Raw genomic sequence first — 19,586 nt, 5'->3', positions numbered from 1 at the left:
TAATATTAGTATATGGCATTGTAGCTATATGCTTGAACCTCACATTATCCCCTCCTCTCGGAATGATGGAAGACCACTGGAGTTCTCTTATGGATGGGCTGAGATCTTGAGGAACATTAGGAAGAAGTATCAGTGGATCTATAGGTGGTGCCTGTCGCGAATGTGACTTCGAGTATCGAAAGTTACCTATTGGCCGGTCCTTACGGACACTCTTACCTGACTGCCACGATGGCAGGAGGTCGGTATTGCTGGACCCTTTATAAGCCCCTCTTATTCAAGTGTTAGTAAACTGGGCTTAGCATCTGTACTTAGCCGGATGAGCATAAGGAAGGAATTTCTAAGTGTCTATTTAGCTGAGCATACTCGGCCCGGCTTGTTAGTTCTCTTTTGCTCTGTCTTGCACTGGCTTGACAAGAACCCTCGCGTATTGAGACTAGTCCCTCAATATTGCTACATGATAGCTTACCGTGTCTGCCAAACACCCTCGCTGTCATGCCCTTTGTGTTAGTCTCATTTCGGTCCCAAATGCTATTTATGGAAAGTGTCTAGATTCGCTCATTTAGCATATCTACGGAATGTAGAGATCGGCCTGAACACAATGGTGTTCGTCCCATGTCCAAATTCACAATCTAAGGACATTCCATATTTAGTTAGTTTCGAGCTTATCCCAGAGATTAACTCCTGATACTAAGGGGCTGTGGGGGGTTCCAAATGTATAGTAGGGATAGTGGGTAGGTCGGGCATGGCCGACCAACCTGAGGCATAGTCTAGCTCCCACTTGCGTGCCTGTCCTTGTTTTGCGTCTGGCTTGGGTCTAAGCCCAAGTTCCATTCCATGCTAGCTGGTGGAGTACCCATATCCTCACGTTAGGCCACTGGTATGCCGAAATAGCGCCAGACTCCATTTAGCTCCGTTTTGCGTGCTGTGTAAGTGACTAATTTTTCCATTCTACTTTAGTCACTTAACCACACCTCCGACCACTTGGAGGAGTCTCATTCACAACCTCCATAAGTCCAATTCAGGACTTGGGACTTGCTAGCCCCGAGAACGACATCCACGCCACTCAACACTTGCATTTGGTCTAAGTGCTCCACGTGTCCGATCCCATGACCGACACTCAAAGGTACCACCGACATGGCAGCCTATTACGCTAAGGCCATGCCCAATCACCTTTGCCACACTGGTAGTCCAATACCACTTGCATCACAGTCTTGGCTCTCCAAGACTAGGCAAACCATCCGTGAGTGGCCGTCTCAGATCCACTCCTTAGCATCCTTAGGATGCCCACCAACAAGGGGAATAGCCTTCCCCAATATCCCTCTGTCCGTCCCCACTAAGTCCCTTTCTGCCCCTGGCCGTGTTTGCCAACACTGCCACTGGATCGAGGCCCACAGGCCCGACCACTAAGTCCCATGGTCCTCTGGGACTTCCTCACCACATGACTGTGTCTTTGGTCACTACCCCAGAGGACTGCTCCTCTTCCTTTCCACAGTCTGGGCCTTTGGGACAACATTTCGAAACACCGTGGCCTTACGCGAGCCACCTGGGTACTCTCCCCGCCTTCCGCCCTTGGGTGCTCTAGCCATGGGCTTAAAGCGAGGTTCCGTTGAGCCACGCCTGGTATCCAAGTAGGTAGTGCCACCCACACTTGGACTGGGAGCATCGGCCAGTCGATCTCCCGGGGGAACTAGAGCCGGCTCTTGAACACTTCACCAAGCTACCCCGCTTGTCGGTCCGTATTCACTCTAGTCTTGGACTTCCCAGTGGTCAGTTCCTCACCCAACACAGGGTCTGGCCTTCCTGGGCCAAACTGGCCTTTCCTGGCCAAACTGGCTCCACTGCAGTCCTCCCCCTTACTATACTTTTGGAGCTCACCAAACCCCCTAGGGTCTGGGAGACGAACGCTTTGGGCTTTCACCCTCTCGGACTCGGACTCGGACTCGGACTCGGACTCGGACTCGGACTCGGGCTCGGGCTCGGTCTAGGCCTTGGCCTCGGTCTCGGTCTTGGTCCTGGTCTCGGTCTCGGTCCCGGTCTCGGTCCCGGTCTCGGTCTCGACCTCGGACTCCATCTCGGGTCCTTCTCGAACTCCATCTCGGACTCCATCTCGGGTCCATCTCGGACTCCATCTTGGGTCCATCTCGAGTCCATCTCGGACTCCATCTCGGACTCCATCTCGGGTCCATCTCGGACTCCATCTTGGTCCATCTCGGACTCCATATTGGACTCCACTTCGGGTCCATCTCGGACTCCATATCGGACTCCACTTTGGGTCCATCTTGGACTCCATATCGGACTCCACTTCGGGTCCATCTCGGACTCTTCCATGTGTCATGTGTTGGTCCTTTCGGGTCCCTTTTTAGAGCCTCGCTTATGGCTCGCTTCGTGCTTATTCCTCGAGCACTTTGCTGGGAGTTCCACTCCCGCTCTCGACCTTTCCAGTCAGAGCTTTTAGTCCAAACGTGTTACGCTCGTTTGGCTTTCGCTTTGGCCACTACCACATGGCGCCCTTCCGGCTCCACTTTGGGGCCTAGGGATTTTGTGTCTCACATGCTGGTCCTGGCATTAGGATGCTAGTTGCTCCAAGACTGTTCCAAGTCGCTCCGAGCCCCTGTCCCTTTGCTCTTTGGGCTGTATGCTCAGGAGTTGCTCCGTGGTCCGGTTCCATCACTCCTTGGCTCCACGCTTGGGAGTTTGGCACTGTTCCTTCGTTCAACGGCCCAAGGCCCTGAACCTCGGGTTCCTATGGACACGTGGCATGTGACACGTGGCACAAAGAGGGTTTAGGTTCCGCTTCGTGGTGTTATCCTATGGTAAATCACCATAGGATAAAGGTTAAAAACCACGTGTGCTACATTTTGTATCAGAGCAGAGTCTCAGCGAGTACTATTCAATGAGATTGGGCAACTAGTCTCGTTGCATACGCAGAGATGAAAACAATGATCCGAGTGGGTACACGTTTTGGTGCAAAAGCTTCGCAATTGTTCCTTGGGTATGAAATTTGGTTACCTTTTTGCTCCATATTATGTGAGCTTGCTCTTGGGCTCATAGGGTGGATTGAGTTGTTCCGTTTACACGAGTTTGCGCTTGGGCTCGTGAGTGAGGCACATTAGCAACTCGAAATTATACTTTGAGTTGGCAGGATTAATGTAAGCCGATTGATGGTTCTTGTGGTTCTGTAAGTTGTTCCATGTACCATGGGTGAAAGCAAACCTCCTTGGGTTTGCTATGAGTGGCAAATAGGTTAGTTTGTAGTTGTTTAGCACGGCACTAGTGGGTCCTTCCTAGGCATGAATATAGCGGAGGTGAATTATTCCATAACAGAGGAGTGTTTAGTAGCAATTTGGGGTTTTGAAAAACTTTATGCATATCTACATCGTTCTCGGATGTTACTTGATCATGCTGCCGTTACTTCATTATTGAAGTGAAAGAACCTGGTTAGTTGTACTGCTCAGTGGGTTTTGAAGCTTCAAATATATAATTTTGATGTTGTTCATCGCCAAGGGAGTTCTATGGCTGAGGTTGACGCCCTTTCTCAAGCTCCTCTTCCTTCTTCGCTCTCTTCTCATGTTTCTAATGAGCGTATTATTCCAGCATCTGTGGATTTTCTAAACAAGGATTCTATGTTGTCAGCAGTTTCTATACTTGATGTTTAGTGTCCACAAGGTGCAGAGCAAGATTTACCTTCTATTGATGAGGTTCGCAAGGCTCAAAAGATTGAGTTGTGGATTCAAAGGCTAAGATGGGTTTGAGAGTTCTGCCTCACTTGCTGATGATTTGCCATTATATTCTCAATATCATCTTAAGAATGGCCTTCTTTATTTTGTGGGGATGGATTCTGATGATCCTTTATGGCTTGTCTTTATTCCACATTTTCTCCATGCTTATGATAATTCTCCTATTCTATACAGACATATGGGATATCGTCGTGTGACCAAGAAGCTACGCAGGTCTTTCTACTGGCTAGAGATGTGACATAATGTTATCTAGTATGTGCGTACCTGCATTTGGTGCCAAGCCTGTAATACTCCCCTCGTGCCTCAGAAGGATGGTTGGAGTCAATTGCAATTTCCCATCCATTTTAAGTTGGTGGCATTTGATCTTTTGAAACTTTTTCCACGATCGACTACTAGCAATGAGTATGTTATTATTTCTTCTGACTACTTGACTCATTGGGTGGAAGTTGGTGCTCTTGCTAGCACCTCTATAACTACTGTTGGATACTTCTTCCTCAATCGAGTGGTGTTCCAACATTCTTGTCCAGAGCAGATTCTTTCAGATAATGGTCCCACATTTATGGCTGAAGCATTTTATGTTTTAATGTCTTGGTTGGGGATACACCACACTTTCACAAGTGTTTATTATCCACAATCAAACTGTTTGGCGGAATGGCTTGTTCGGACATTCAAAGAAATGATTACGAAGTACGTGAACTTTCAGCATTCGGATTGGGATAGTTATTTGCCATTTTTTCGATATGCATATGTCATAAGGGTGCAAAGTTCTGTTGGTGCTTCACCATATAAACTTTTATATGGTCATGATCCAATATTACCAACGGAGCTGGGTTTACCTTCACGATTGCCACAAGCTGGCAATGCTAGGTCGTAAGATCAGTATTTGACAAGCATTCTTCCACTTGTCCGAGCAAAGTCTGCTAAACACTTAAGCTGCGTACAAGTGGGACAACAACGGTGCTACAACTCCTACCATCGTCCACTTGCAGAATACAAAGTGGATGACTTGGTATTAATCTGTTTTCCCCATCTTACGGTACATGGTTTATCTAAGGGGCTCCTTGCTCAGTGGAAAGGATTGTATTGGATGTTATAGCAAGTTGGACTGCAAGTTTATGAGGTTCTGCATGACGTCTAACAAACCGATCCTCCAAAGATTGTGCATGTGCAATGGTTAAAATGCTTCATACCAAGGGATCAAGAGCAGTTAATACCACCTACAGATCCGCCAATGCCTCCTTCTGACATTCTTCCCAATCCCGGCCCATCTACAAGAGAACCCTAATGCTCTTTCATTATTCCAAGAGGAGGGAATGATGTGAGGGCCAAGTGTACAACAATAATGCCATATATTAATATTAGCGTAGTGGGATTTTGGTAGCTATTGGATTAGTTTCAATCTAGACCACTTGCTTCTGTATATAAGTTAGGGTTTTTGGGCTAATTGATATGTATAATTTTTGTATTCCCTTTCCATATTCCATGCATTCACAATATATTTTTTATTTAAAAAACTTTTTTCTGTATTAAATAGAAATAATTGAAAAGTATACTTTGCAAAGAAGCCCAAAATGGTTAACCTTACAAGATACTCAATATAAATGTTTATTTAAAGAAATTGTGCAAGAATATATAGATGAGCTTTCAAAGAGAAAAACATGAGGCAAAACGTCTCCTATTCTGTATCAGAAAAAAAAATATAAATCCTGGAAAATATTTTTTAAAAAGTTTTTGAATAAGAAAATCTTAGAGTTATTTTAAGTAGGAATGATTACTATTATAAATTTTCTGGAAATAATAATATAAACTTAATGTTCATATATATATTTAGTTTAAGAAATATCTTCACAACTTGTGTTAATTTAGTTTTTTGGTTTGCTTAATAATATTGTTATTTCTATTTATTAATTTAATTGATCAAATGGAGGTTTATAATTATAAATATTTTATAATTTATAAATACAAGATTAATCTTATTGAATATCCACCATTAGCTGGTAAAATAAACTGGAATATACTAGGACGTGTTTAGGAAATTTAATAAATTATAAACATGTTTATAATTATAATTAATCTAAATGAATAACAACCATTAGAATATTCTAGAATATCCAAGAAAATTCTAGGTATATCACACCAAAAATTGAATAATATAATTATATAACTTATATGGTCATACAAAATATCAATATACAAATAGTGCCTAATATAAAGGTTAGAGACCATATTCCACTAGTCAATGTTTCTCCAGGCTTTCAGGATAAGTACACACGAAATCCTTACAAATGGGAAGCTGCCACCTTTCTCGCTTCAGGTATTGGTCAAGTCATTTTAGGGCAGAAAGACACTTATTCCACAGAATGTAAGCGGTTGAATCGGTGGAGTGGTGAAAAACAAAGCCACGGGAATGGAGGGACTGCAAGTGCTGCAGGATCGAGCCACCACAGTGGAGACGCTCCTCGCGTACCTCAAATCCAAGGCCAGAGTCATGGCTCTTCCAAGGTACGCCTTCGCCTCGTGCGGCATCCGGAAGAAAGAAGGCGTCGGCTATGTCGACAAGAGGGGCGTCCCAATGGCGGATTGGCTCAAAGGGGCAGCGACGAATCCAGACGAGAACGATTGTGCCGGAGGAGCGCGGGGATTGAGCGACGAACTCGTGGCCGCCATCGAGAGTAACGTCTTGCGAAGCTTGTCCGAGCGAGGCGAGGTGGAGTACGTCCAGAGGACGACGGTGGCGGTGGCACAGGTCGCGGACGCCATGGAAGCTTTGCTCAAGAGGGCAATCATAGCCGAGGCGGAGGTGGAGGTGGAGCAAGTCCGGGCGAGGATGAGCGAGGAGGAGGTGACGAGGAAGTCTATACAGATCGAGGAGATGTGGTGTCGCGTGGAGGAGATGGAGAGGGTGGCGGTGGGAACCAGCGGGATTCTAAAGGAGATGCAAGTCAAGCTCGAGGACATGGAGATGGAGACGTCGCGGCAGCGGCACCGTGCCAACGAGAACGAGCAGGAGCTCTCCAAAGTCCGGCGTGACTTTGGGATTCTAAGATCGAGCGTGGATAGCCTGGTAAAAGCTCGCGAGACCATAAGATCGATGGAGAGACGCATCGAAGAAGTGGAGAGAATCTCCGAGCGGTAAAGCTCATCTCCTTTTGTTCCTCTTTTCATATCGATTTTCACAGGAAGCTTTGCGTGAAGGATATCTAGAAAAAATCCTCTCTTTTTGTAATAGTGTTTTCTATCTTGCTTTTCAGGCTAACAGCTCGTGTTGGCGGCCTGGAAGCTGGAAAGCGAAACAAAGAGGCCGAGGTCCAAAAGCTCATGCTCGAGAATGACAAGCTCCAAGCTCGACTTGACAACAAAGAAGCGGAACTGGCAGCAGTGAGCGAGCAAGTTAAGATGCTTGCCAGGCTCTCGTGAAACCAAAGTTTTCCCTTGTTCTTCTTCACGGTAAGAAAACTTTCGCTTCCTTGCTTATTCTACTCATTGATCTTTGCCCAGTGCATTCAAACTTTTACAGCGATGGATAGAAAGCGCGCAAAAAACTCCTTTTTAACGCTGTGAGTGATGAGATGCGTTTCGTTGATGAGAAGCTAAAGCCTGTCTCGTGTTTTTCTTTTCTTTTTTTCTTCCAAAAGGTGGCACTATTGTAATAATTCCGGGCCTTGAATCTAGCGTCTGTGTGGCTGCTGCTGCTGCCACCATTGACTCGCAGGTTTTTTCGATCCACTCTCGCTTGGAACGCTGCCTTCTTCCTTCCCACGATGGATTGTGGAGGCCTCCCCATTGGCCCCGCGCTCGAAAGTCTTCGCAAAACAGTGGTAAACCAACTGTTGTCCTCGCATTTCCTCACGGAGTCAGCATTGCCGCAGTAACTTACTCTTTCTCGCATTTCTTTTTCCTTTCTTCTTGACGTGTTGTTGGAGCCTTGCTTCGGTTTGTTTCCATGCAGGACTGGAGGGAAACACGGAGGAGTTAATGCTCTCTCACTATCTCTCGGAAGAACAGCGTGCTCCTCAATCCATGCGCGATGCTGGGCAGCCACTATCTAGTCTCACGATTCGCGCACTTCGTCATCGAATCTATTCCCTGTGGTCCGGCTCCAGAGATGACGACAAGGCTCTCGAGACAAGCAGCAGCGGCAACTCCCTCCACTTCCATGCTCGCTTGTCAGCTCAAATCATCGTCGGCGTCGGCGAGCATGGCTTTTGGATTTAGCAGCAGGAGGACAAGAGGAAGCTTTCGGCCGGTGTTGGTGGTCTTGAGCTTGTGGATACTGATGGGATTCCAGTGGAAGACTTCACAGTGTGCTGCGAGGAGATTTGGCTTTCAGTGGAGGCACTTAGGCAGCAGTGACACAGATTCGAGAAGTCTACCGAGTTCTTTCACTCCCGGTGCTCCAAAATCAAGCGACACAGCAACAGTTCCTTCTGCAAGCTACTCTCATCGATCGCGCCGAGAAGAAGCTGCTGCTGCTGCTTCTCCAACCTCGGAGCTGGATTTTCACAGCGGTGGCGAGCGCTTCTCTTTCGACTCTCCCAGGGACGATCGCGGTGGCTCTTTCTTCTCGCAGATGCTGCCCAAGAACACTCCAGTCCCGCCGTCGGGCCCGAGCCATACAGGGAACGCGTACGTCTTTGCAACAGAAGACGAGCTTGTCCCATGATCCTTATAGTCACTGATCAGTTGTTCCTCGAGCTTCTCTCGAGCTCCGAGTAGTGGCAGTGAAAAAGGAGCTCGACTGGAGAGTGTAAAGTCCGTCCATCCGCGTCACAGGGAAATTGGAAGCTCCCTTGCTGCCACTTTTGACTTCCATGCTCAAGTTTGGTGTTTAAAGTAGGAGAAAGATGGTGGCCGGTGCCTGAGAATCCATGCGACAAGATATAGCTCCAGAAGAATGGATTCGTCTCGACCGTGATCAAAGCTTCTCGCAATGTGATGATCCAGTGAAGAGTGACGAGCAGACATGGCGATCTGGTGTCAAAATCTATTTATCAAAAGTAAGTGGAGAGTTTCCGATCAAAGCTTTCCTAGCTTATCTCGTGATAACCTTGAAACGTTGTACTCGCATTTGATCATCACAATCGCAACTTGGGAGTTCTTTCTAGGATCATACGTCTGAAGTTTCCGTTATAACTACGTTGGAAGTGTTTGTATCAGTGACATCACAGTGAGATCAAGCAAGTCAGCCCAAGCACACTGGACAAAGTTCTCTCACAGAATATAATGCGTAGAGAATGTTGACACACTTATCCTCTCCATCGGCACCGCTCTCCCATCAGATGCTTGCTCGCAGAGAGACTTCGTCGACTCCTACTTCAGCGAGGCGGAGGAGCACGGGCAAGCTCTCATCAAGCCAAAGATGCGAAAACTTTGTAAGTTGCCACTCACTCTTCTGCTCGTTTCGCTCATCCCAGCGCACTGTCTCTTCGCGAAGGTGAGAAGTCGGGCATCGAAAGGCAGCACTTCTCCGTGCTCCCGCGCTTCGACCCAGACGAAACATCTTCCCGGTCCCTGGAGAAGGGCTTCGCGGTGGCGAACGAGCGAGTCCCAGAGCTAGCGGCCAGAGCTGCACGAAACGCTCTGGATGAGTGGGGACGACCAGCCCTGAGCCGTCTTCGCCTCCAACACTAGCGAGGCCGGAGCTGACATCCACCTCGCCAAGCTTCTCAATCTCCGCCACGACGTCCAGAGGCTCGCCATCTCCTTCCAAGGCTGCGCCGCCGGAGGAACGGCACTCCGGATCGCTAAAACCATCGTGGACAGCTCTCCGGGAGCGCGTGTCCTCGTCGCATGCTGTGATATCACATCGCCGCACATCGATCGGCAGAACGAGGAGGACCTCCGCGACGTGTCGATGATGATCAGCACGGTTCTTTTCGGCGATGGAGCCAGCTCCGTCATCGTCGGCTCCAGCTTCTCTCTCGAGCTCCAGGAAAAACCACTCTTTGAGATCTCCTCCGCGGCTCAAGTTCTAGTCCCTGACACCAGCGAGCACATCACGATCAAACTCCGGCCCAGCGGCTTGCACGTAGATCTCTCGCGGGAGGTGCCTCGAGCCATATCCACCAACATTGCCCAAGTTATGTCTCGAGTTCTTCCGGGCTTCCCGTTCTACAACGATTTGTTTTGGGCTGTTCATCCGGGCGGACCAGCGATCCTGGATGCTGTCGAGCAAGCTTTGGAGCTCGATCGCCACAAGCTTGCTGCGAGCAGACACGTTCTTGCCGAGTGTGGAAACATGTCCTGCGCGGCGTGCCTCTTTGTGATTGACGAGGTGAGAAGACGAGCGGTGAAAGGTGGCGAAGATCCATGCCGGTGGGGAGCTCTTGTGGCATTTGGACCGGGCATGACAGTGGAAGCCTTTCTGCTCAAACGCTGTCAAGAAGAAAACGTTTGAGCAAATGGTTTCCAGAGAAAGCAACACTCTTGAAAGCAAATCGAAACTTCTAGTAAATGAAACGAGCTTGCAGAAGATAGCAAAGTCCTGACCTTGTTTTACTTGGCTATGGCGATCTCCAGTGATCCTCAGTGGTATCCTAGAGGAGCGGGGGCCTCTCGCAGCTGCTTGCCTTTGAGATGAATATCCTGGGCGTGAGCAAACTCGTTAGAATTCCCATCCCTTCTTCTTGCATCCGAGGCTTACCGCTGCGAAGTGGTTCACGTCCCGGTGGTGAGCCTCGTCGGCGCGGACAACTTGGACAACGTCGCGGATCTTGGCGTCCTTTGGCAGCCTCCAGTAGTCGATGGCGATGGCGGGCGCCGGCGTGTTTGGGATGTTTCCCTTGTCGATCTCTTTGATGTACTCGGTGTACGAGTGGATTGCCTCCTCCTCGAGGTAGCCGACGATGCGGTGCGCGAGGCGGGGGAAGGCGATGTAGCACACCATGTAGGCGTTGAAGAAGACGCCCTGGACCGCAAACACCAGCGCTCGCTCGTACCACTTTGGTTGCACCACCTCCATGAAAGTCATGAGGTGCATGCGCTCGTTCTCGGCCTCCTCCAGCAGGGCTTTGATCCAACCCCCGCTGTGCTCGAACCGGCGAAGCGAGCGGCAGTGCAGCAGCATCCCCCCGACCATCCCCGGGACCGCAGCGACAGTCTCGAGCATCATCGCTCGGCAGCCGTATCGTCGCTGCAAAAATAAAATCAGTCCAAGTTTATAAGACTAGCAAACTAAAAACTCGTTTGATCCCCAGGAACTTCGCAAGGATTCAACATAAACATGCTCATTCATATTCAAAAGATAGAAAGAAAGAAAGAAAGATATCTTGCCTGGAAGAAAATGTCTGTGGGCAAACGCATCGCTTTCACGGTCCAGTAGGCGAACTTGTCCACGAACGACAGTGGAGTGTGGTGCTTTTTGAGATCAATGCTCACATCTGGAGTGTAAGCATCGGAAGGCTGCAAGAAAAAAAAAAGACAAAAGAATCCATCCATTCATCAAGCTAGCACAAAGCAAAGAAAACCAAAACCCAAAAAGAAGAGCTTAGTTTACCCTGAACGAATTCCAAGGCCAAGCCTTGCCATCCTCGCGAACCGGCCTCTTGGTGACGATCCCCCAGTAATGTGAGAGCACAGGCTTGTCATTGCCATCGCCGCCAGCGCTGCCGCTGTTACTGGGTTTCACCGATGGCGGCGGCGTGTGCGTCTCGCCGGTGGAGGAGGCCGATCCCTTAGAGCTGAAGTAGCGAAGGAGCGCAGGCGCGACGGAGTAGTGGCGGAGGAAAACCGATCGCTCCTGCTGCTCGCTGATCGCGTAGAAGATCCCTGTCACGCCTTTCTTCATTCGCTAGCTGGGAGAAAGAAAAAGGACCCAAATATTTAGGCTTAAAGGGGGTATGCTCGGCAAATTTAATTGTGTCCACTTTCAAACTCTTTTCTTAAGCTGGCGCGATCGCTATGGAAATCTAGAGTAAGCTCGTTCTATCCATGCAATCTTTCTTGGATCGTTGTTTGGAAATTTTCCCTCTTGTTTCGCTTGATTCCAGCACTTAGCTAAGATAGATAGTTCCTAGTTAGAAATCTAGTCTCTAGTCATTTCCTTCTTTCTTGGATCATTGTCTGGAAAATTGTTCCAGCATGGATCGCGAAAAACTGGCTCGATTTATTCCCTCGAGCACTGCTGTTAATACCGTCAGAAGAAATCTAGCGATCGATCGCTTGTCTCACCGAGGATCATCACCTTTCGGACAGGATCACCTCTTCGTCCTCGTCTTCGCTCTCGCCGGCTTGCTGGCGCCGCATGTGATAGACGCTGGACAGCATCACGTAAGGCGCCGATACATTAGGATTGAGCTTGCGAGCTTTCTCTCCAGCACGGGCAGCTCGCGGCATATCGTTTTGGACCTTGGCAGCGGCGAGCAAAGTCATCCACGGGATGGCGTCGGTCACAAACGGCATGGTATCGGCAAGCTCCTCGGCCTCCTCCAGCATCCCGGCCTGGCACAGGATGTTCACAGCGCACACGAAGTGGTCGTAGACTCGGGTCACTCCATAGTCGGACGTGATGGAAACGAAGATCCGGAGCCCGTCCTTGAAGATCCCGGCGTAGGCACAGCCGGAGAGAACACTGATGAAGCTAATCTCGTCCGGTAGCAGGCCTTCCATCGCCAGATGCTCGAAGACTTCGATGGCTTCTTTGCCGTGGCCGGTTTGAGCGAAGGCCCCGATCATGGTGTTCCAGGCCGCAAGGATCTTCATCGGCATCGTTGCGAACAGCGCCACCGCGTCCCGGAGGTGGCCGCACTTGGCATAGAGATTGAGCAGCGCGTTGCCAACTTTGGGATCGCTGGAGCTGCGACTCTCGCGGATCTCGGCGTGGATGAGTCTCCCGTAGGCCAGGTCTGGGATCGTGGAGCAGGCATCCAGCGATCCCAAGTACGTGAATCCATCAGCCTGGGTGCCTTCCAGGTCCATGAGCCGGAAGATGTCGAGCGCCTTCTTCCCGCGGCCATTCTCGGCGTAGGCCGTCACCATGGCGTTCCAGGACACAAGGTTGCGGCGAGGCATCTCATCGAAGATGGCTCGGGCCTCGTCCGGGTAGCCGTTCTGGGCATAGGCGGCGACCATGGTGGTCCACGAGACAACGTTGCGCTCGTCCAGCTTGTCGAAGAGGGATCGAGCTTCGCGAAGAGCGCCACAGCGTCCATAAAGGTGGATGAGCATGTTGACAACTCGGGCATCCAGGCTCACTCCGGCATCCGCCACTGTCCTGTGGACCAATCTCCCCGCGTCCAGCGCGAATACGGTCGCACAGGCATCCAAGACGCTGATGAAGGCGATGGAGTCGGGCTGGGAGCCGTCCAGGTCCATGAGTTGGAAGGTCCGGAACGCCTTTGTAGCTTGCCCGTTCTGGGCATACGCTGTGACGAGGGCGGTCCAGGCGACGAAGTGGCGGCGGGGGAGTTTCCGGAAGATCGCCTCGGCCTCCTCGAGGAAGCCGTTCTTGGCGTAGCCGGAGATGAGCGCGGTCCACGAGATATCGGCCTGGAGCGGCATCTTGTCAAAGACTTCCCGCGCCAGCCGCATTTGCCCGCAGTCGGCAAATGCCTGGAGCATGATGCTGTACGAGTAGTCGTTCCGCCTGGGCATCCGCTCGAACACCTGGGTGGCGAGGTCGACGCTCTTGCACTTGCCGTACATGAGGATGAGGAAGTTGGCGACGAGCTTGTCGGCCTCGAGGCCGAGGTGGAGGATCCGGGCGTGGACGCGCTTGCCTTCTGCCAGAGCGCCCGCGTTGCCGCACTGCTGGAGCAGCGACGCGTACGTGTTGATGTCCGCCCGGCAGCCATCGGTGCAAAGCTCCTCCACCGCCTGCCTGATCCGGCTCCTACACTGCTCCTCGTCGATGGTGAACTTGTTGGTCTTTCCCTTCCGCCATGGCTCGACTTTCACGAGTCCCCGGCGGCTGAGGCTACTGTAAGATCGTCGGTGGTGGCGGTGGAAGCAGCGAACTCTAGTGAACGCAAGTAATCTATAGCGCATTCTACATCCTCCTCTGTAACGTTTGCCTATCTCCCAGGCTTTGATCTTGGAGGATCAATCACTTCAACTATGTTTGCTATAGATCCCAGGCTGTAAAAGAAGAAGAAGAAGATTATTTTCTACCAGTTAGCTGTCGACTTTGATCGTTCCACCATCTTTTGTAAGTATAACAATCGTTGTCCGTCGTGTGTACAAAGTGTTATAAAGAGCGGTCCTTTCTCGTCCGGATTGCTGCTGACGCTGTAAGTTCCTGCTTCTCTGCTCATACTGTTCTTGGAGTGAGCGTCCCTGTCAATCGTCGTCGGGACCCTGTCAGTCAAAACTGGTTCACCAGCCACTTGGAGTCGAACTTGCCGCGCAGCTCGTGAGCGTCTTCCATCTTGCTGGTCTCCTTCTTCTTGTAAACTTTCAGCCAGTTCTGCATCGCGTACATCATCAGGTCCACCCACGCCGCCCGAATCACCTTGTTTGAAGTCCACTGGATCCCGGACAAGGCCTTGCCCTTCCTCGCCAACCATATCTGCTCGAGGGCGCAAGAGCTTCCACACCGAAACGTTCTCCTGAGAGGCCCAGCTATCCAGCTTCCCGCCGAAGACAGCCTGCCGGAGCTCTAGCTGACAAGGGAAACACTCCAAACACTCCATCGCCATTGAGCATCTCGTCCTGCCACCGGACGAGGTCAGCGTTCGCCATCTTCAAGGATGGCATATAGTCTTCCATCACCTCCGACTATGGAGTCACCCGAGCCGGGATGCTAGGCCGAGGACCTTGCCGATACCATGCCGCGCCATCCCTTGAATGACCTGGCTCGCCGCTGCCAAGGTCCAGAAGGATATGCCGCGAGCTGCCTGTGCTGGAGTGAAAGCTCGCAAGCTCAATCCCAATGTAGCGTCTATCACTTGCGATGGACGAGGACGACTGTGATGAGAGGGACCAAATCAGTTCTTTGATAAATTCACGAGACTAGACTTATAACAGCAATGCTCGAAACATTCTAGGGCTGGGGATGGGGTTCGTGAGTCTCAGGGATCTGGTAACTCCGGATAATGTGCTGGGCGACAAGAGCTGGAAGATCAAGGAACTGGGTCTTCCTGATTACTGGAAAGATCCCGTGGGCTTCCTGACTGGCTATGTATCAAGAGTGATTGTCTACAGGTAAGAAGAACTTCCATAGTCCTCCTGATCACTGCGCAGTGGCGAGCTCGAGGGCAAGCGGGATGGCGATGTCATTTTCCTCTGTGGCCGCACCCCTTATGACATGTACGAGTGCCTGGACAGGGAGATGGACAAGAACGATGGGCCTTACCTCCTCTTCGGCGTGCTCCTGTCCAGGGGGTTTCGCGTCACCTTTTACAGGTGGGAGCGGCTTGACTATGGCGAGGAGGTGCGCAAGGACGTGTGCGATACCGCCTTCAATTTCAACATTTCGTACGAGGTTCGCGACGTGATCGGGCCGACCATCCGCGGAATGCTGATGGAAGCTCGCACCGACGCTGAGAACAATCTCAAGGTGCTCAAGGCTGGAGTCGACACCAGGATGATCCCGCCGGAGGAGTACGATTTGTTCGTGAACTATCCAGATCGTGATGTTATTCAGGTGTGATGACCAAGGGTTTGGAGTGCTTGAGTCCAATAGCCAGGAGTTATTCTAGAGTGGAAAACAAAAAAAGGTTCACTACAGTAAACTCGAGCCATGATGCTCGAGACTGTCGCAGCATGCTGCTTCACTGCCGCTCGCTTCGCCGGTTCGAGCAGAGCGGGGGAGCGGAGGAGGCCGAGAGCGAGCGCGTGTACGTCATGACTGTGGTGCAGCCTAGCGTAGGACACGAAGATGGGGCATACGCCGCGACCATGGTGGTCCACGTTGCGCTCGTCGAAGAGCGAGCGAGCGAGCTTCGCGAAGAGGCCGTAGAATGGGCAAGCTTCCGGGCCTTCCAACTCGGACCCGACTCCATCAGCCTGACCGTCGTCGGGTGACTGGTGCGCAAGAGCATTTTCTCGCATTCGGCAAATGCCTGGAGCATGATGCTGTACGAGTAGTCGTTCCATCCGCTCGAATAGGTGGTCGATGCTCTAGCACTTGCCGTACATGAGGATGAGGAAGTTGGCGACGAGCTTCTCGGCCTCGAGGCCGAGGTAGAGGATCCAGGCCTCGGCCAGAGCGCCCGCTTTGCCGCACTGCTGGAGCGTGGTGTCCAGGAACGTGATGATCTCGCAGCTACAAGAGCTGCCAAGAGGCGCTGGCGCTCTTGGGTTTATCGGAGACTAAGGTTTAAGAACTCGCTTTCAAACTCCACTGGATGTCATGGAGCAGCAGGCCCAGTCGACTACGCCCGGCACCCATCAAAGCAGTCCTCCACCGCTTGCTTGATCCGGCTCCGTCCATGGTGAACTTGTTGGTTGTTCCCTAAAAGCAGCGAACTCCAGTGGACGAAGCTAAAGTTTGCTATATCCCAGGCCGTATTTTTAGGATCAATCACTTCAACTGTAACTATGGCTATGGTTACAGCCCTCGTACAAGGGATTAAACGTTCTTTCAGACCAGACCATCAAATGAAAAGAAGAAAGGAAGAAGAAGAAAAGGAGATTATTTTCTACCAGCTAGCTGTCGACTTTGATCGTTCCATCACCACCACCACCATCTTAAAAGCCTTTTGTAAGTATAACAATCGTTGTCCGTCGTGTGTACAAAGTGTTATAAAGAGCGAAGCAGACGAGGAGCTGCTTCAGTCCTTTCTCGTCCAGATTAATAGGCCAAAGCTGCTGACGCTGTAAGTTCCTGGTGAGATTTTAATCGGTTCTTGCTTCTCTATTACTGTTCTTGCAGTGACACCAGCGAGCGTCCCTGTCAATCGAGCAAAACGTCGTCGGGATCCTTCCAAACCATGCTCCACTCGGCCCGTTTCCCAGCAAACTGGTTCACCAGCCACTTGGAATCGAACTTGCCGCGCAGCTCGTGAGCGTCTTCCATCTTGCCGGTCTCCTTCTTCTTGTAAACTTCCAACCAATCCTGCATGGCGTACATCATCAGGTCCACCCACGCCGCCCGGATCACCTTGTTCGAAGTCCACTGGATCCCGGACAAGGCCTTCCCCTTCCTCGCCAACCATATCTGCCAGAGGATTATCCCCCGCAAGAGCTTCCACACCGAAACGTTCTCCTGCGAGGCCCAGCTATCCAGCTTCCCGCCGAACACCGCCTGCCGGAGCTCCAGCTTCACCTTGCTGCCCCGGAGCTTGCTCAGCTGCCTCGCGGCCCATCTCCACACCGGCTGGACTTTGGAGCACTCCCAGAAGCAGTGGAGCAGCGTCTCTTTGTCATCTGTGCAACGAACGAGTTGGCGGTTTAGAACAACATCGAAGAAAAAAGAGCGTACCTCTCTGCCATGCTCGCTTGTTCTCAAGCTCGTCTTTTGGTGTCAGGCTCGTCTCGATTTGCATCTCGTCCGGGTTGAGCACAGCGCCTTCCTGGGGTGGCCAGCCTTTGAGCACCGACAGCTTCCCGTCCCTTTTGAGCGGCAGCGGAGGTATGACGACGCCTTCACCCAGGTCGAGCCCCTCCTTGACTTGCTCCATGTCTGCTATATCAATATCAAGCTCGTCAATCTCCTTATACTCTCCGGCAACTCTCTTCTCCATCATGTCTGCTACTCGAAGGCTCATTTTACCCTTGACACTGTCACGCTCTGGGAATGCATCATTGAAAATGATGGAGAATGACTCTTCACCTGACTTCACCGCTCTTCGCTTAGAGGACATACTCTGGATTTCGTCTCGCAAGACGAGGGGGCTGCTGGGGTCGTCTCCGGGTCCCCGTGCGGAGAAGGATAGCCCACTTCTTCCTCTCCTCCCTCCCCTTCCACGCCCTTTCCACTCTCGCGGCTTTTTATTGCTCTCCCGGCCTGAAAACCAAAAATAGATGAGGAAAAGGGAAGAACCAAAAACTTATATCGATCACAAAAAAAGGAACTTCCGTACACGCAGAAGAGAAAAAAAAAAAAGAGAGAGAAGAGACTTGAACTCATGAACATGCAAGAGAGCGGAGAAAGCGTACCCTGAGTTAATGGAGGACTTTCACTGGAAGTTGTGGCGAGCGAATCCGGTTGGTGCCTCCGCCTCCGCTCGTTGTGCCCCGCCAGGCGCTTCCGGCAGCTCCGCTTGCCTTCGTCAAACTCCGACAAGGAATGAAATCTGAAAGTAGCCACCAGAAAAAAAATCAGCCAACTCAACCGAGAGAAAAATCTTTCTGTCAGTGATCACTGGATCAAGCAAGCAGAAGCATGCAAAGAAACACACGCCAAAAAAAATCATTCCACTCTCGCTATCAAAGATTGGAAAGAAGAACAACGAAGAAATGAAACGCAAGAGAGAGAAAATATGGAGGAGAGATCCAACCTGCTGCATTGTTGGCAGAATCTTTGCTCCTGGCCGTGATTCATGACCTTGGGCAACGTAGCATGCAGCTTGCAAACCTTGTGCCGCCGGTGGTAATCCCCGGCAGTGGACAGATCCTCGCCACAACCATCCACTCGGCAGCAAGGAACTGGAAGAACGAGCCCCGCCGCGGCGGCGGCGGCGGCCACCACCACCGCTGTAGCAGCTCCGCCAGACCCCGACGAAGAACTCGAGATTCCTCCTCCTCCACCACCACCACCGCTACCTCCTCCTCCTCTTGGTCGCTGGTGCTGCCTCCGCGAGGAATCCACTCCCAGAACCGGGACAAGACTGGCGGCGTCGGCATTGCCGGGAGCCATCCCCTCGCCGATGGCGCCCGAGGATGGCACTGCCGCGGCGAGCTCGGCGGGATCGTCGTCCTCGGGGTCCTCCTCCACGTCTTCCTCGTCTTCCGGGAGGCCCTCTCCTCCTCCTCCTCCTCCTGCCTGGCCGGATTCCTCCTCCATGAGCTGCTGGTGGTGGTGGTGGTGTTGGTGGTGATGGTGGTGGTGCTGCTTGTGCTGCTGGTCCACGACAATCGGCTGCTGCTCGGATTCGTGGTGGTGGAGGTGGTGATGGTGGTGAATCCCCACCATTTGCTGCGGCTGCTGACCCATCATCCTGCTGTGGAGCGCGCGCGCGCCGCGGGATCAATCAATCTGCCAATCAATCAAGCCATGAGGAAGCCGAGGCGCTCGCGACCTAAAAAGAGAAAAGGAGAGGGAGAAGAAATTGGCGTGGTTTTCTTGGCGAGACGGACAAAGAGGAAGAAGCGAAGAACCCTAATCTCAGCGATCGAAGGAATTGGCGAGAGGAAGGATTCTCCTGGTAGCCCTAGCCTGGGAAGAACAGAGAGAGAGAGAGAGGAAGGGCACAACCAGCGCGAGAGAGAGAGAGGGAGAATAAAATACCAATATACCAAAACAAACAAACAGGCTCTATGTGGTGAGCGCCCGTCCGTACGCTCCCGCTCAACCCTAACGTGGCCACTTCCGTATTCTGTACGGCCGCACCCTTTTAAATGCTGTACGAACACCGCAGGGAGGGTCGGTGGGTCTTGTACGGCCGGTGCAAGCCTCATGTCCGCGTGCGCCGTACAATTGGGGGGCCGGTACGGACTGGTTCCCGTGGGGCTGGGTTTTGGGCCAGGCCCGAGAGGTGCCGTTTCGTACGGCTGTCACATGCGACACGGCCATGGCATAAATGCGACACTTGGCCATTTCCACTTTGCTTTTGCGTTGTTCCGAGATTAGGGTTCCATCCATCCAGCGCCCTGTGTACGGATAACACTGGGAAACTATAAATTCTTGTTAAGAAATCTCGCAATGGGGCACATGGCCGGACTACGTACGTCACTGAGAGGGCAAAGCGAGCAATTTGCGATGCTCATGGCACTACAAGGCTTCCATAGTTTTTTGCTTCTTCTTTTCCG

At 51.4% G+C, this 19,586-nt stretch overlaps 5 protein-coding genes across 8 annotated transcripts; 3 read left to right on the top strand and 2 right to left on the bottom strand.

The window, feature by feature from the left end:
* Positions 1-6,144: 6,144 nt before the first annotated feature.
* On the top strand, positions 6,145-7,297 carry LOC9640380. The gene is made up of 3 exons (XM_002971746.2): positions 6,145-6,869; positions 6,989-7,184; positions 7,236-7,297. The coding sequence occupies exons 1-2, from the start codon at positions 6,145-6,147 to the stop codon at positions 7,152-7,154; spliced, it is 891 nt and encodes a 296-aa protein (XP_002971792.1). The 3' UTR covers positions 7,155-7,184; positions 7,236-7,297.
* A 1,308-nt stretch (positions 7,298-8,605) lies between these two features.
* LOC9640028 (chalcone synthase) lies at positions 8,606-10,157 on the top strand. Its single transcript, XM_002971745.2, has 3 exons — positions 8,606-8,711; positions 8,969-9,109; positions 9,347-10,157. Exons 1-3 carry the CDS (start codon positions 8,606-8,608, stop codon positions 10,132-10,134), a joined length of 1,035 nt encoding a protein of 344 aa, XP_002971791.2. The 3' UTR covers positions 10,135-10,157.
* Positions 10,158-10,166: 9 nt separating this feature from the next.
* LOC9640027 (ubiquinol oxidase 2, mitochondrial) lies at positions 10,167-11,655 on the bottom strand. Its single transcript, XM_024676555.1, has 4 exons — positions 11,233-11,655; positions 11,010-11,138; positions 10,381-10,869; positions 10,167-10,322 (listed from the first exon to the last, which is right to left on the bottom strand). The coding sequence occupies exons 1-4, from the start codon at positions 11,521-11,523 to the stop codon at positions 10,263-10,265; spliced, it is 969 nt and encodes a 322-aa protein (XP_024532323.1). The 5' UTR covers positions 11,524-11,655; the 3' UTR covers positions 10,167-10,262.
* A 3,072-nt stretch (positions 11,656-14,727) lies between these two features.
* On the top strand, positions 14,728-15,354 carry LOC9640026. The gene is made up of 2 exons (XM_024676361.1): positions 14,728-14,876; positions 14,916-15,354. The coding sequence occupies exons 1-2, from the start codon at positions 14,728-14,730 to the stop codon at positions 15,322-15,324; spliced, it is 558 nt and encodes a 185-aa protein (XP_024532129.1). The 3' UTR covers positions 15,325-15,354.
* An 830-nt stretch (positions 15,355-16,184) lies between these two features.
* On the bottom strand, positions 16,185-19,030 carry LOC9640378 (squamosa promoter-binding-like protein 15). 4 transcript variants are annotated; one of them, XM_024676493.1, is made up of 5 exons: positions 18,116-19,030; positions 17,775-17,911; positions 17,482-17,622; positions 17,098-17,301; positions 16,185-17,042 (listed from the first exon to the last, which is right to left on the bottom strand). In XM_024676493.1, exons 1-5 carry the CDS (start codon positions 18,772-18,774, stop codon positions 16,570-16,572), a joined length of 1,614 nt encoding a protein of 537 aa, XP_024532261.1. In that variant the 5' UTR covers positions 18,775-19,030; the 3' UTR covers positions 16,185-16,569. The 4 variants fall into 4 exon arrangements, with proteins under 4 accessions (XP_024532261.1, XP_024532262.1, XP_002971567.2 ...); XM_024676494.1 differs by having other exon boundaries at positions 17,098-17,298; XM_002971521.2 differs by having other exon boundaries at positions 17,098-17,622.
* Between the last annotated feature and the right edge of the window lie 556 nt (positions 19,031-19,586).

Source organism: Selaginella moellendorffii, unplaced genomic scaffold (assembly GCF_000143415.4).
Source record: "Selaginella moellendorffii unplaced genomic scaffold, v1.0 SELMOscaffold_17, whole genome shotgun sequence".
In the NCBI taxonomy this organism is placed as follows: Eukaryota; Viridiplantae; Streptophyta; class Lycopodiopsida; order Selaginellales; family Selaginellaceae; genus Selaginella; species Selaginella moellendorffii.
This window is presented reverse-complemented; position numbering and strand designations above follow the sequence as displayed.

Excerpts from the sequence above, each read along its gene's own strand:
- LOC9640380 (XM_002971746.2), top strand. The coding sequence starts at position 6,145 with ATGGAGGGACTGCAAGTGCTGCAGGATCGAGCCACCACAGTGGAGACG. Across the intron at positions 6,870-6,988 it reads GTGGAGAGAATCTCCGAGCG|GCTAACAGCTCGTGTTGGCG; the intron begins GTAAAGCTCATC and ends CTTGCTTTTCAG.
- LOC9640028 (XM_002971745.2), top strand. The coding sequence starts at position 8,606 with ATGCGACAAGATATAGCTCCAGAAGAATGGATTCGTCTCGACCGTGAT. Across the intron at positions 8,712-8,968 it reads CGAGCAGACATGGCGATCTG|AGAATGTTGACACACTTATC; the intron begins GTGTCAAAATCT and ends TATAATGCGTAG. Across the intron at positions 9,110-9,346 it reads GCCAAAGATGCGAAAACTTT|CCGTCTTCGCCTCCAACACT; the intron begins GTAAGTTGCCAC and ends ACCAGCCCTGAG.
- LOC9640027 (XM_024676555.1), bottom strand. The coding sequence starts at position 11,523 with ATGAAGAAAGGCGTGACAGGGATCTTCTACGCGATCAGCGAGCAGCAG. Across the intron at positions 11,139-11,232 it reads GGCCTTGGAATTCGTTCAGG|CCTTCCGATGCTTACACTCC; the intron begins GTAAACTAAGCT and ends TTTTTCTTGCAG. Across the intron at positions 10,323-10,380 it reads ACGTGAACCACTTCGCAGCG|GATATTCATCTCAAAGGCAA; the intron begins GTAAGCCTCGGA and ends GCTCACGCCCAG.
- LOC9640026 (XM_024676361.1), top strand. The coding sequence starts at position 14,728 with ATGGGGTTCGTGAGTCTCAGGGATCTGGTAACTCCGGATAATGTGCTG. Across the intron at positions 14,877-14,915 it reads TCAAGAGTGATTGTCTACAG|TGGCGAGCTCGAGGGCAAGC; the intron begins GTAAGAAGAACT and ends ATCACTGCGCAG.
- LOC9640378 (XM_002971521.2), bottom strand. The coding sequence starts at position 18,774 with ATGATGGGTCAGCAGCCGCAGCAAATGGTGGGGATTCACCACCATCAC. Across the intron at positions 17,623-17,774 it reads AAGTCCTCCATTAACTCAGG|GCCGGGAGAGCAATAAAAAG; the intron begins GTACGCTTTCTC and ends TTTGGTTTTCAG. Across the intron at positions 17,043-17,097 it reads CAAGCGAGCATGGCAGAGAG|ATGACAAAGAGACGCTGCTC; the intron begins GTACGCTCTTTT and ends TTCGTTGCACAG.